This window comes from Heterodontus francisci, chromosome 2 (genome assembly GCF_036365525.1).
Source record: "Heterodontus francisci isolate sHetFra1 chromosome 2, sHetFra1.hap1, whole genome shotgun sequence".
Lineage (NCBI taxonomy): Eukaryota > Metazoa > Chordata > Chondrichthyes > Heterodontiformes > Heterodontidae > Heterodontus > Heterodontus francisci.
In genome coordinates this window covers 152,781,717-152,797,876 of record NC_090372.1, presented here as the reverse complement: position 1 = coordinate 152,797,876, position 16,160 = coordinate 152,781,717, and the positions used below count along the sequence as shown (strand labels likewise).

The window sequence follows — 16,160 nt, the reverse complement described above, 5'->3', positions numbered from 1 at the left end:
AGTTTCTAGGCAGCTGTCACGATTCCTTTATCTTGTGAGAGTCCCTCTTCAGGCCCACATCCAGACTCCATGGGTGGCTGCTGGGGAAGAAGGGTTATTCCCTAAGGAGGTGGCTCCTGACACCCGTTCGAAATCTAGACACGGATGGGGAGAGGCGCTACAATCTCCTAACACGGACCTGCCTCTTGAAGATGCGCTTCCGTTGCCTTGACTGGTCAGGTGGTGCTCACCAGAACAAGCCAGCCAGAGTGACTTGTATTGTGGTCATCTGTACCCTGCACAACATGGCAATACAAGGATGCCTGGAGCTGGATCAGGAGGAGGAGCTGGAATGTCACTCCACCTTGAATGAGGAGTAGACGGAGGAGGAAGAGAAGGAATGGATTGCTCCAGAGGTGGCTGGTGCCCAGGCTGTGGAGGATGACCGGCCATGCCATCCCAGACCTCGGGGTGAACTGCAGGCTGGCATGGCAGCAAGGGCCACACTGATTCAGCAGCACTTCACCTTATCTCTCCCAAGCCCTTGCACTCACCTTCCAGCATAGAGAGCTATTTCACCACTATGACCCTTAACTGGGAGATCCCATTGCCAGCTATGAATATGCAGATGGAGGGTTCCTCTATCCATCATTGTCCAACATCGTAAGGCATGGGTACGTAACACTGTCAGGGCCCCATGTCCATGCCACCCACCCCACAATGCTAAGTCCCTTATTGAGATGAGATATCAACAGCACATTTTGAGTGGTGAAATAAAGAAGTTATATTGTGAGGGAAATGAAATAACAGACAGATGCACACAATAGCACCCAGGTGACCCAATAAGTGAATTCAGTGCCGTGGTACCTTCCTCTCCCTAACACATCTACAGGGTGCTCCTGCTGTGGCAGAGGATGAGGTGGAGGCAGCCTGCTCCCTACTCTCTGGCACTGGCTGAGAGGCCCTTGGCTTCTATCTTGGAGGTGTCCACGGGGGCTGCTCCACAGGCTACCGCGCTTGTGTCATGGCAGGGGCTGCCTCTGTCACAGGGCCCTGGTATACAGATGGTTCCTTTTTTTTAATTCATTCATGGGATGTGGGCGTCGCAGGCCAGGCCAGCATTTATTGCCCATGCCTAATTGCCCTTGAACTGAGTGGCTTTCTAGGCCATTTTGAGGGCATGTAAGAGTCAAACACATTGCTGTGGATCAGGAGTCACATGTAGGCCAGACCAGGTAAGGACTGCAGATTTCCTTTCCTAAAGGAACCAGATGGGTTTTTACAACAATCGACAATGACCATCATTAGACTAGCTTTAAATTCCAGATTTATTAATTGAATTCAAATTCCACCTTCTGCTGTGATGGGATTTGAACCCATGTCCCCAGAGCAATACCTGAGTTTATGGGTTACTAGTCCAGTGACAATACCTGTACGCCACCGCCTCCCCTCCTGAATCAGAGGGAGCGAGGGGCCGAAGGGTAATGCCGATGGCCCCTTCATTTAAACATACAAATTAGGAGTAGAGGTAGGCCATTCGGCCCTTCGAGCCTGCTCTGCCATTCAATAAGACCATGGCTGATCTGTTTCTGTTTCAAATTCCACACTCCCATCTACCCCCAATACCCCTTGATTCCCTTGCCTAACAAGGATCTATCTACCTCCACCTTAAAAATATTCAATGTTCCTGCCACCGCCACCTTCTGAGGCAGGGAATTCCAAAGTCGCACAGCCCTCTGAGAGAAAAAATATCTCCTCATCTCTGTCCTAAAATGGCTTTCCCTAATTTTAAAACAGTGCCCCCTAGTTCTGGACTTACCCACAAGAGGAAACATCCTCTCCACATCCACCTCAAGGCCGTTCAGGATCTTATATACTTCAATCAAATCTCCCTCTCTCTTCTAAACTCCAGTGAAAACAAGCTCAATCTGTCCAACATTTCCTCATAAGCCAACCTGCTCGTTCCAGGTATCAATGTAATAAACCTCCTCTGAACCGCTTCCAGTGCATTTACATCCTTCCTTAAATAAGGAGACCAAAACTGCACACAGTATTCGAGATGTGGTCTCACCAATGCCCTTTATAACTGAAGCATAATATCCTTACTTTTATTTTCAATTTATTTTGTAATAAAGGATAGCATCTGCCATTAGGACCATCTCAGCCCTTTTTTGGTGCCCATGGATGCTGGAAGCAGCCAACTGGGATGCAGTTGGCATCCACTCAGAGCACCTTTGCACTATCAGTGACACTGAGCGGTCTTTGCTATGCAAAGTTTCACTTTTTCTGTGCATATCAGCGCCATGCTCCTTCACCCGCTCAGAGTGGTGGTGCATTTGAGTCTCCAAGAGGTTGCCCAATCTTTCAATGGAGGAGCGGATGTGATCGAATCCCTGAGCCATGACAGAGCATATGCAATGCATGGACTCCTCCATTGCCTGCCCATGGCTCCTCAAGGCCTCAGGGAACTCCGACAAGCAGGAATTTATCTGTCTCTGGTTCACAAAGAAGGCCCTCCTTGTCTATGACAGCCGAGGCCCAGCACCTCCCCCCAGCGAAGCATCGCTGTGTCTGTCCTCTGCCTCCAAATGGTCTGCCAGCAGGTGAATCTGTCTCATCCTCCTCCTCCTGTTCGCTCATGCTGGGGGGTTCACCCAGTGCTCCCCTTTCTATGCTAATCTGTGGCCCAACCAAGGTGAGTGTCTCTGTGTTGGTGGAGGATACAAGTGTAGTGTTTGATGGATCTGGGTTTGATTGTATTAGTCTGTTCATCGATCAGTGTTCATTGTGTTGATTGCTTAAGCCTAGGGTGGAGCTGAAGCGTTTGAAACTGTAACTAAAAAGAGACAGAACGAGAATGTTCTATAAAAAAGAATGCTCTGAGAAGACATTGTAATGAGATCTTGTAGTGCTGAGATATTTTAAAGTGCTGTAAATAAACCAGTTGGTGATTTAATACAAGTGTGATATCTGCATTGCTCTGAGATGAATTAGATATACATAATATATCCAGAAACCTGGCATAAACATAACAAAAAAATGGCCACAATGATGCTTCAGCAAAGCTTAATGTTATCCACTCCAGAACCATTTCTTTCAATGGTGGGAAATCCCTTCTTGCGCTGTGAGCAATGGATTTGCTCGCTCCATGGGGATGGACAGCCTAGATGTAGCAGTGAACCATAAGAAAGCGATATTTGAACATTATCTTGGAGCAGAAGGGTAGTGTGTATTCCAGCAGCTCACAGAAGACTGATACGGTGGTAAGTGCTTTCAAAAAATACTTTGGGCAAAGAAAACTGGGATGATAGAGCGATACGCATTCCCCCAGAAATCCCAGGGACACGGTGAGTCCATTAAACAATATGTGACAGCATTGCAGCAATTGGCGGCCACATGTAAATTTGGCACACTAACCAATGAACTAATTCATGACCAATTAATTGAAAAGACTTCAATTCCACACATTAGGGAACGTCTTCATGGAGGATGGTGAGTTAACCTTGGAAAAAGCCATAACCTTGGCAGTCCAGATAAAATCTGCCATGTTCAATTCAAAGAGGTTACTCACACATGCATCCTTAGACTCAGGGTTGCAGACACAACTTGCCCAACCAGCTTCAGTGCAAGAGTTAAGGACAAGAAGACCTCAGCAGCGTTATCAAAATGTGCCCCCCATCATGGTAAGTTACCTTCAAAACTGTGCCCAAATTGTGGAAATGCTCATCAAGTCATAGAGTCATAGAGTTATACAGCACAGAAACAGGCCCTTCAGCTCATCGTGTCTGTGCTGGCCATCAAGCACCTATCTATTCTAATCCCAGAACACAAGTTACAGTGCCATGTCCAGCTCGAGGGAAAAAGTGTAACTCATGCTTAAAGTGGAACCATTTTGCAAAGATGTACAGGTCATCAAAGAAAAGGACTTCATCAGTTCGACATGTGGGGGAGGTACAATATGTATGTACCGTCACAAAAAGAAAAGCACCAGGTCATTTTAAGGAGTGCTCAGCCGAGATCGCAGGCACATTAGTGTCACTTCTTATCAATGTTGGCACAAAAGTATCTATTTTGAGTGACAAACTCAATTTTTCGCAATTCTGTCTCAGTCCTGCAACTAGACACTCTTCAAGATTATGACAACACTATCATTCCAGTTTTGGGGACGATCACAGTTCCAGTACCCAACAAAAATGTCACCTGAGACAGGTTCACTTTCTATGTAGGCATAGGCTGAAGCCTTTTTTTTTATTTGTTCATGGGATGTGGGTGTTGCTGGCCAGGCCAGTATTTATTGCCCATCCCTAATTGCCCTTGAGAAGATGGTGGTGAGCTGCCTTCTTGAACTGCTGCAGTTCCTGGGGTGTAGGTATACCTACAGTGCTGTTAGGAAGGAAGTTCCAGGATTCTGACTGAAGGAGCAACGATTTGTTCCAAGTCAGGATGGTGTGTGACTTGGAAGGGAACTTGCAGGTGGTGGAGTTCCCATGCATCAGCTGCCCTTGACCTTCTAGGTAGTAGAGGTGACAGGTCGAACATGCTGTTGAAGGAGCCTTGGTTAGTTGCTGCAGTGCATCTTGTAGATGGTACACATTGCTACCACTGTGCATTGGCAGTGAAAGGAGTGAATGTTGAAGGTGGTGGATAGGGTACCAGTCAAGTGGGCTGCTTAACCCTGGATGATGTTAAGCTTCTTGACTGTAGTTGGAGCTGCACCCATCCAGGCAAGTGGAGAGTATTCCATCACACTCCTGACTTGTGTCTTGTAAATGGTGGACAGGCATTGGGGAGACAGGAGGTGAGTTACTCGCTGCAGAATTCTCAGCCTCTGACCTGCTCTTGTAGCCACAGTATTTATGTGACTGATCCAGTTTAGCTTCTGGTCATTGGTATCCCCCAGGATGTTGATAGTGAAGAATTTAGTGTTGATAATGCCGTTGAATGCCAAGTGGAGATGCTTAGATTCTTTCTTGTTTGTGATGGTCATTGCCTGGCACTTGTGTGGCGCGAATGCTACTTACCTTATCAGCCCAAGCCTGGATGTTGTCCAGCTCTTGCTGCATCTGGACATGAGCTGCTTCAGTATCTGAGGAGTTGCGAATGGTACTGAAAATTGTGCAATCATCAGCGAACATCCCCACTTCTGACCTAGTGATTGAAGGAATGTCACTGATGAAGCAGCTGAAGATAGTTGGGCCTAGGACACTCCCTTGAGGAATTCCTGCAGTGATGTCCTGGGACTGAAATGATTGACCTCTGAAAGCCACAACCATCTTCTTTTGTGCTAGGTATGACTCCAACCAGCAGAGAGTTTTCCCCTTGATTTATATTGACTCCAGTTTTGCTAGGACTCCTTGATGCCATACTGGGTCAAGTGCTGCCTTGATGTCAAGGGCAGTCACTCCCACCTCACCCTTATGGGGGTGAAGTTTTTCGAAAGGCTTGGATTCAAACTTGAAGACCCCACCAGAGCACACATTAACAGCATTGATAATACAGATTATACATGCCAGTATTCTTCCTATTTACTGTATTTGGGGAAATCAAAGGGTACTGTCATGCTCCTCGCATTGACACATCAATTAGACTAGTTTCACAAATTTTGAGGTGGTTGCCATTAGCAATGTACAGAAGTGTCACAGGAGCCGAAGCAACTAGAAGCAGATGGTATCATTGAGCAAATCGATACATCGCCGTGGTTATCAAATCTAATCATTGCACGACGAAAAAATGGCGATCTTAGACTAAGCTTTGTTGACTGCCTTTAGGTCAATGCAATCAGACCAGACAATTATCCACTTCCTACAATTCAAGGACTGTCAGCATCATTTCATGACTCCACAATCTTCACAAAGCTTGATATGCAACTGAGTTATTTTCAGATATCTCTAGAACAAAGCCGATATCTTACAGTTTTTGTTCTTCATGATGATGTGTTTCAGTACTGCAGAATGCCATATGGATTAAGTTCAGCACCTAGCGCATTCCAGAAAATCAATTCTTCAGTCTTGTCGAATGTTGAGAGGATGCTCAACCTACTTGATGATGTCGTTGTCCACGGAATGGGCTAAGCTGAACATGATCAACGATTATCAGCAGTGCTCACTCGACTTGCAAAGCACAATTTGACGTTCAACAAGGACAAATGCACATTTGCGGCACCCGGGATTGATTTTCTAGGTTACAGAGTGACAGCAGCTGGAGTAACGCCTACACACTCTCTGACTGGAAAGACACCAGCTGAACTTATGATAGGTCATAACATTCGCATGCCACTGACCGCTCTTAAGCCATCACTACCAGTTAACGAGAATGTCAGAGCAAAAGCAGATGAAATCGCAAAGTGACAAGGTAAAGCAAAAGCGTACTTTGACAAATGTACAGGTGCAAGGGAACTGCAATTTGAAGTTGCAGATTGGGTTCAAATCAGATGGCCATACTGCGACCACAAACTTGCTTCATCAGTATCAGATCCAAAGCAGATTAAACGTTTGCTCAGTACCAATGATTATCTGTTTGATGACAACAGCAAGTGGAATGTGAGACGTTTGATAGGGAGTAGACCAGGATATTTTGAGGATAGTGTTTATGAGGATACATTTCCTTTTCCCATGAGTGCTATTGATCATCTGCCTCATCAAGCTTATCAAACAGATCCATAACCTCAAATTCATACATCTAATCGCAGACCTACGAGACCTTCCTATCTCAAGGATTTCTGTTCTTAGAGAAAACAGACAAATTGAACACGAAGAAATAACTTGATGTATGCATGTTTGATGTTTCAATTACTTTAATTCAAAATAATGTTTAGTTAAAAGGGGAAAAAAATGTAGTGTTTGATGGATCTTGGTTTGATTGCATTAGTCTGTCCATTGATCAGTGTTCACTGTGTTTGATTGCTTAAGCCTAGGGTGGAGCTGAAGAGTTTGAAACTGAAACTAAAAAGAGACAGAACTAGAATGTTCTATAAAACAGAATGCTCTGAGAAGACATTGTAATAAGATCTTGTAGTGCTGAGATATTTTAAAGTGCTGTAAATAAACCAGTTGGTGATTTAGTACAAGTGTAATATCTGCATTGCTCTGAGATAAATCGGATATAAATAATATATTCAGCAACCTGGTGGAAACATAACACTGAGGTATGATGTGATGGTGCAGGTTCTGTGGACTCCCCATCCCTCCGCCCTGCTGAGGATGTTGGTGCTGATGCGGCAGGTCAACTTTGGCGCCACTCTGCAGAACCTGTGGGAGATAAAAGAAAGTAGTGATAAAAACTGGTCCGACTCAACATATATACTGATATATTTTTCGATACTAAGGGAATCAAGCAATATGGGGAAAATGCAGGATGGTGGAGTTGAGGTAGAAGATCAGCCATGATCTTATTGAATGGCAGAGCAAGCTCAAAGTGTCGAAAGGTCTAATGCTCAAATTTCTTGTGTTCATTAGGATGTACCAAATGGCTTCACGACCAATGAATTACTTTTGTAGTTCAGTCACTGTTGTTACACTGGCAAATACAACAGCCAATTTGCACACTACAAGTTTCCACAAACTACAAATGAAATGAATGATGAGTTATTCTGTACTTTTAGATGTTGTTAGTTGAGTGAGGAATGTTATTCAGGATACCAGCAAACACCCTTGCTCTTCTTCACAAGAGCCATAGGATCTTTTGCATTCACCTACACCACCAAAACAGACAGGTAGGCTCAGTGTAAAGTCTTGTCCGAAGTGTGACATCTCTAACAATGCAGCATTCCCTTAGTGCTATACTGGATGCGAGAAAATAGGGAAAAGTAGTAATCTGGGATAGTCCAAATAGATGTATATAAGTGAAGAGTAGAGAACCAATTTTATAAAATCACACTGTTGATGGGAAACCTTGAGCAACAGTCATATAAGGAAATTACTAGTGGACTGCCAAAGATTTTCCATTCAACCATTTGAAAATTGGGCATCAGATATCTTGAAGTTGAAGGAACAAGTCGAGGTTTCCAAATGGTGATGTTTAAAGGATTTCTATTTGGTGAAAACTTCTGAAGGTTAATCTAAGTCAATACGTTAAAGTTAATTTTCATAAATTTTCATAAATATTACAATCCTACCCAACTTCAAAACATTGGACAGCAATATAACAACTTTAAAATCAGTATAGAACTGATTCCATTTTCTATTTATGCAATTTCTGTGAGCTGGGATCAGGTTGAAGATGGTATTTTCAAACGGAAGTGAGTCTGATAGATGTGCATAAGAAAAGGAGCTCCTGAAGCCCCAGCTGATGCTGACCTGGTTCTGGATGTTAAGCTGCTGAAGGTGACCACCTGGAAAGAAATGATGCAAATAATGAATAGAATGTAGATATTAGCAGGTGCTCGTGCCCATTATAATTGGCTGATTCAGTGGGCCTAAGTTTTGGGAAATCAGTCAATGGATCATCACGGAGTGAGGGTATGGAGAATTTAAATGAACTGATTTTAAAGGGCACAGGCTGTCACTGATAGCCAAAGTATTTCGCTCTTCCTAATGGAACTGTGGACCCTACCCACGCGGGATATTGTGAGCCTAGTCAAAAAGAAAAAGGAAGCATTCGTAAGGGCTGGAAGGCTAGTAACAGACGAATCCCTTGAGGAATATAAAGACAGTAGAAAGGACCTTAAGCAAGGAGTCAGGAAGGCTAAAAGGGGTCATGAAAAGTCATTGGTAAACAGGATTAAGGATAATCCCAAGGCTTTTTATACATATATAAAGAGCAAGAGGGTAACCAGGGAAAGGGTTGGCCCGCTCAAGGTCAGAGAAGGGAATCTATGTGTGGAGCCAGAGGAAATGGGCGAGGTACTAAATGAGTGCTTTGCATCAGTATTCACCAAAGAGAAGGACTTGGTGGATGATGAGCCGAGGGAAGGGAGTGTAGATAGTCTCAGTCATCTCATTATCAAAAGGGAGGAGGTGTTGGGTGTCTTGTAAAGCATTAAGGTAGATAAGTCCCCAGGACCTGATGGGATCTACCCCAGAATACTGAGGGAGGCAAGGGAAGAAATTGCTGGGGCCTTGACAGAAATCTTTGCATCCTCATTGGCTACAGGTGAGGTCCCAGAGGACTAGAGAATAGCCAATGTTGTTCCTTTGTTTAAGAAGGGTAGCATGGATAATCCAGGAAATTATAGGCCGGTGAGCCTTACATTAGTGATAGGGAAATTATTAGAGAGGATTCTTCGGGACAGGATTTACTCCCATTTGGAAACAAACAAACTTATGAGCAAGAGGCAGCATGGTTTTGTGAAGGGGAGGTCGTGTCTCACTAATTTGATTGAGTTTTTTGAGGAAGTGACAAAGATGATTGATGAAGGAAGGGCAGTGGATGTTATCTATATGGACTTCAGTAAAGCCTTTGACAAGGTCCCTCATGGCAGACTGGTACAAAAGTTGAAGTCACACGGGATCAGAGGTGAGCTGGCAAGATGGATACAGAACTGGCTCTGTCATAGAAGACAGAGGGTAGCAGTGAAAGGGTGTTTTTCTGAATGGAGGGATGTGACTAGTGGTGTTCCGCAGGGATCAGTGCTGGGACCTTTGCTCTTTGTAGTATATATAAATGAATTGGAGGAAAATGTAGCTGGTCTGATTAGTAAGTTTGCGGACGACACAAAGGTTGGTGGAGTTGCGGATAGTGATGAGGATTGTCAGAGGATACAGCAGGATATAGATTGGTTGGAGACTTGGGCGGAGAAATGGTAGATGGAGTTTAATCTGGACTAATGTGAGGTAATGCATTTTGGAAGAACTAATACAGGTGGGAAGTATACAGTAAATGGCAGAACCCTTAGGAGTATTGACAGGCAGAGAGATCTGGGCGTACAGGTCCACAGGTCACTGAAAGTGGCAACGCAGGTGGATAACGTAGTCAAGAAGGCATACAGCATGCTTGCCTTCATCGGTCGGGGCATAGAGTATAAAAATTGGCAAGTCATGCTGCAACTGTACAGAACTTTAGTTAGGCCACACTTAGAATATTGCATGCAATTCTGGTCGCCACACTACCAGAAGGACGTGGAGGCTTTGGAGAGGGTACAGAAGAGGTTTACCAGGATGTTGCCTGGTCTGGAGGGCATTAGCTATGAGGAGAGGTTGGATAAACTCGGATTGTTTTCACTGGAACGACGGAGGTGGAGGGGCGACATGATAGAGGTTTACAAAGTTATGAGCGGCATGGACAGAGTGGATAGTCAGAAGCTTTTTCCCAGGGTGGAAGAGTCAGTTACTAGGGGACATGGGTTGAAGGTGAGAGGGGCAAAGTTTAGAGGGGATGTGCGAGGCAAGTTCTTTACACAGAGGGTGGTGAGTGCCTGGAACTTGCTGCCGGGGGAGATGGTGGAAGCAGGTACGATAATGACGTTTAAGAGGCATCTTGACAAATACATGAATAGAATGGGAATAGAGGGATACGGTCCCCGGAAGTGCAGAAGGTTTTAGTTTAGGCAGGCATCAAGATCGGCGCAGTCTTGGAGGGCCGAATGGCCTGTTCCTGTGCTGCACTGTAATTTGTTCTTTGTTCTTTCCCCCATATCGCATATGCCCATGGGTATGTGGGCTACCAACTGACAACTGTATATTATATAATAGAACAATAACATCTTTGATATCGGATGTCAAATTTGATGTTGGATAATCAGTCTGGTAATTTTTCAAAAAGAGAAAAAACACTGCAAATTTTGCCTATCAGAAGCAAAAAACAGAAAATGCTGGAACTACACAGCAGGTCACTCAGCAGATAGGAAGAAGTATAAAGAGGACTAGGGGACATAGTTTAAAAATTAGAGCCAGATCTTTCAGAAGTCAAATTTGGAAATACTTCTACACACAAAAGGTGATAGAAGTTTAGAACTCTCTTCCACAAACAGCAGTTGATGCTAGAGCAACTGTTAATTTCAAACTGAGATTGATAGATTTTTGTTTCCCAAAGTTATTAAGGGATAATGGGCAAAAGCAGGTACGTGGACTTGGGTCATAGATCAGCCATGATCTCATTGAATGGTGGAACAGGCTCGAGGGGTTAAATGGTCAACTCCTGTTATGTTCTTTAAAAGGAGGGGTTAATGATTTTGAGGAAGAGTTCTGCTTGAAACATTAACTAGTCACACCTCTCTTCATATGCTGCCTGACCTACACTGAAGTTCCATCATTTTCAGTTTCTATTTTGGTTTAAAATTTTAATTCAATATGTTAGTTAATTCCCAGAAATTTTAACTCTAAGGACCACAAAGCTTTGATGCATCCCTATATTTATTATAAAAGATTTGAAATATTAAGACTCCACAGTAAGCACTTGTATACAATGCTCATTGTGGTCATCACTTGTTATTACAAAACCATACTATTATCTTTGACTGGCCGCTTTTTACATGCAGTGAAATACTTACTAATATATGAATATTTGTGAATTTTAGAATGAAATTATGCATTGTATTTAATTTTCTGAAATCTGTTTAAATATTTTTGTTTTGCAGAATTTAATGAACGAGAAAATGATTTCAAGATGTGTGACGAAACTACATGTAAATATGGTGGAGTGTGTAAGGAAGTCGGTGATGACTTGACATGCTCATGCCAGTTCCATGTAAGTGCATCTCTACCATTTTTCAATCTGTAAAGGCAGTTTCATCATTGACCTCAGCTCCATTTTCCTGCCCGATTCCTGTATCCCTCAATTTTCCAAATATCTATCAATCTTAGCCTTGAATATGCTCAACGACTGAGCATCCACAGCTCTTCCAAAATTTCATAACCCTCTTGAATAAAAAAATTTCTCCTCATCTCAATCCGAAATTGTCATTCCCTTACCCTGAGACTGTGCCCCCCAGTTCCAGACTCTCCAGCCAGGGACCCCAGTTGCCTTAATTGGACGGAATTGGTCAGAGTGCAATTATTTTCTTGGCGGCACAGTCAAAGAGCCTGAAAAAGGTAAATTTTAAATTATTTTAATGTGAAATGCTGCTGGGATAGAACAGACTTAATGGGCTGTATGGCATTTTCTTCTGACCTTAAGACATGATTTCTGTGAGTGTTAATGTAATGTGCTGACTACAAGGAACATAGGAACATGAGTAGGCCAATCAGCCTATTTGAGCTGTTTTGTTTCTCCCCGTCTATGTAAAAATTAAAATCTTCCATTATTACCACTTGGCTTTTGCTACATGCTTCCTTGATCTCCATATTAATACATCCCACAATACTATCAGGAGGTCTGTAGACAACTCCTTACAGTCTCTTGCACCCTTTACTGTTCCTTAACTCTACCCATAGTTTCCATTATCTGATCACACTTGCTAAAATCCCTTACTGCAGTAATTGTATCTTTTATCAATATTGCTACTCTTTCTCCTCGAGGCCTGATGCATTGTGACAATAACTATGTCCGAGCATAACCTTCTCTAAAATGTGTAAGAAATGTAATACCAAAGCCAAGTTTGTTTAAAAAAATGCCTTTGGGAATGGCTGGCTTCCAATGAATATTCAGTTTAAATATGCTCGCACATAGAAAGTTATGGAAGGCAGGATGTTATCATGAACTACTAACCATATATCAAGGGGGAGGGGGGAGGTAACAGCTTCTCTGTTTTGCAATTCTAATTGCAATGCAATTTTAAATTCAAATTTATATTTTTGATATTTGATGAAAAATTACAAGTGGTGAAAATGCTACTGTTTTTCTCACCACAACAATGAAAACAATGCAGTGGGCTTCATTTCTTTTGAATGTTGAAAAGCCACAATTGTTAGGCTCAAGTTGCGAAAGACACATTTCTTAAGTAGATGTGCAATAACTGTCAAAAGTGCCACACTCTATTTTGTATCAAATAAATATCATGGAAAAATAATACACAGCTACATTCATTTTTGATTGATATTTTATGAGACTGATTAATTACTTTGTAAATAAACAAGGGGAAAAACTCAAAGGAATTTCTTGATTTCCAAACAACAGTGTAGTTTTCAGTCAGTCTCTGGAGTGTTATGATTAGTTATACTATGAGGCTTCCAACCAAGAAGATACAAATAATTTGTAAGGTGGTAGACAGTCATGTTTAAGAAAATGTTCTGTATGTTATTACTTCATCCTGGGTATAACCCAGCTCATACTGCACTGTCCCAACTGACAACTCATGTCCCATTTTCTGCATGCTCCCTTTGACAGCTTCCATTTTGTCTAGCCTGTTAACTCTGCCTATAATAAAAATAATCAATACAAAAAATGTCAAGAGCTGAAAGATACTCCTGTGCAGCAGCTGATGATTTTAGACACATACGCATGAAGTGATAAAACCTACAGAACAGTTTTACACCTATCTAACTGAGTGGCACCCAACCTGATGCAACTTTTAATCCCAGGAGATCAAAGCACAATTTTAGTTTGTGCTATGCAGTAATATTCTGTGTCCTAAAGGTGCAGGATGTAATTATCATGTGTGTTTGCCCTGCTTTGGCATTTTGTTGGGAAGGAAATGGCCTGATGCAGTATTTCTTCCCTAGATTAGAAGAGAAACACTTTTTCTTTCAGAGTTTGCATTTTCCATTCAGAGTATATTATCTTCTTCCTTCAAGCTGATCCTTTCTGGACCGTGCATCTCCTGCAATAATGGGACCAGAAGAAACTGCTTGTCCTGAATTATTGATTGCCAATATTACTTTTCACTAACAGCAAGGCCACACAAGAAATGGTCTTGGTGAAAAAACTCATTACAATTTCCTTTGCTTTCCCCATCCCTTTTCCCCCACTTCTGCCCCCACTTCCCCGATTCCCCCCAGCTCCAATTGATAGCTTCATTAACTAGGCTGGCACATCAAGAGTTCAGTGGAATGGAAGATTGAACCTATATGCCTTCACTGCCTGGCACCATGGTGCTCTTACTCACTGCACCATGGTGTCCTCCATTATTATTTAAAGAATTTAAATTATTTATAAGGTGGGTGAGCTTGCAGCATGGGTTGGTACCTGGGATCTCGATGTAGTGGCCATTTCGGAGACATGGGTAGAGCAGGGGCAGGAATGGATGTTGCAGATTCCGGGATTTAGATGTTTTAGTAAGAACAGAGAAGATGGTAAAAGAGGTGGGGGTGTGGCATTGTTAATCAAGGAGAGTATTACAGCGACAGAAAGGACGTTTGAGGACTCGTCTACTGAGGTAGTATGGGCCGAGGTTAGAAACAGGAGAGGTGAGGTTACCCTGTTGGGAGTCTTTTATAGACCTCCGAATAGTTCCAGAGATGTAGAGGAAAGGATAGCGAAGATGATTCTCGACAGGGGCGAGAGTAACAGGGTAGTTGTTATGGGGGACATTAACTTTCCAAATATCGACTGGAAATACTATAGTTCGAGTACTTTAGATGGGTCAGTTTTTGTCCAGTGTGTGCAGGAGGGTTTTCTGACACAGTATGTAGACAGGCCAACCAGGGGCGATGCCACATTGGATTTGGTACTGGGAAATGAACCCGGCCAGGTGTTAGATTTAGATGTAGGTGAGCACTTTGGTGATAGTGATCACAATTCGGTTAGGTTTACCTTAGCGATGGGCAGGGACAGGTATATACCGCAGGGCAAGAATTATAGCTGGGGGAAAGGAAATTATGATGCGATTAGGCAAGATTTAGGATGCGTAGGATGGGGAAGGAAACTGCAGGGGATGGGAACAATCGAAATGTGGAGCTTATTCAAGGAGCAGCTACTGCGTGTCCTTGATAAGTATGTACCTGTGAGGCAGGGAGGAAGTTGTCGAGCGAGGGAGCCGTGGTTTACTAAAGAAGTTGAAGCGCTTGTCAAGAGGAAGAAGAAGGCTTATGTTAGGATGAGACGTGAAGGCTCAGTTAGGGCGCTTGAGAGCTACAAGCTAGCCAGGAAGGATCTAAAGGGAGAGCTAAGAAGAGCAAGGAGAGGACACGAGAAGTCATTGGTGGATAGGATCAGGGAAAACCCTAAGGCTTTCTATAGGTATATCAGGAATAAAAGAATGACTAGAGTTAGATTAGGGCCAATCAAGGATAGTAGTGGGAAGTTGTGTGTGGAATCAGAGGAGATAGGGGAAGTGTTAAATGAATATTTTGCGTCAGTATTTACAGTAGAGAAAGAAAATGTTGTTGAGAATACTGAGATTCAGGCTACTAGGCTAGATGGGATTGAGGTTCACAAGGAGGAGGTGTTATCAATTTTGGAAAGTGTGAAAATAGATAAGTCCCCTGGGCCAGATGGGATTTATCCTAGGATTCTCTGGGAAGCTAGGGAGGAGATTGCAGAGCCTTTGTCCTTGATCTTTATGTCGTCATTGTCGACAGGAATAGTGCTGGAAGACTGGAGGATAGCAAATGTTGTCCCCTTGTTTAAGAAGGGGAGTAAAGACAGCCCTGGTAATTATAGACCTGTGAGCCTTACTTCAGTTGTGGGTAAAATGTTGGAAAAGGTTATAAGAGACAGGATTTATAATCATCTTGAAAAGAATAAGTTCATTAGAGATAGTCAGCACGGTTTTATGACTGGTAGGTCGTGCCTCACAAACCTTATTGAGTTTTTCGAGAAGGTGACCAAACAGGTGGATGAGGGTAAAGCAGTGGATGTGGTGTATATGGATTTCAGTAAGGCGTTTGATAAGGTTCCCCATGGTAGGCTATTGCAGAAAATACGGAAGTATGGGGTTGAAGGTGATTTAGAGCTTTGGATCAGAAATTGGCTAGCTGAAAGAAGACAGAGGGTGGTGGTTGATGGCAAATGTTCATCCTGGAGTTTAGTTACTAGTGGTGTACCGCAAGGATCTGTTTTGGGGCCACTGCTGTTTGTCATTTTTATAAATGACCTGTAAGAGGGTGTAGAAGGGTGGGTTAGTAAATTTGCAGATGACACTAAGGTTGGTGGAGTTGTGGATAGTGCCGAAGGATGTTGTAGGGTACAGAGGGACATAGATAGGCTGCAGAGCTGGGCTGAGAGATGGCAAATGGAGTTTAATGCGGAAAAGTGTGAGGTGATTCACTTTGGAAGGAGTAACAGGAATGCAGAGTACTGGGCTAATGGGAAGATTCTTGGTAGTGTAGATGAACAGAGAGATCTTGGTGTCCAGGTGCATAAATCCCTGAAGGTTGCTACCCAGGTTAATAGGGCTGTTAAGAAGGCATATGGTGTGTTAGCTTTTA

General features: G+C 43.1%; 1 protein-coding gene across 1 annotated transcript in view; it reads left to right on the top strand.

The window, feature by feature from the left end:
* Positions 1–16,160, top strand: part of LOC137347569 (tomoregulin-1-like) — a 319,329-nt gene that overhangs the window by 96,854 nt on the left and 206,315 nt on the right. The window contains exon 2 of the mRNA XM_068012070.1: positions 11,492–11,601. Coding sequence (XP_067868171.1) covers positions 11,492–11,601 — 110 coding nt within the window. The remainder of the gene's footprint in view (positions 1–11,491; positions 11,602–16,160) is intronic.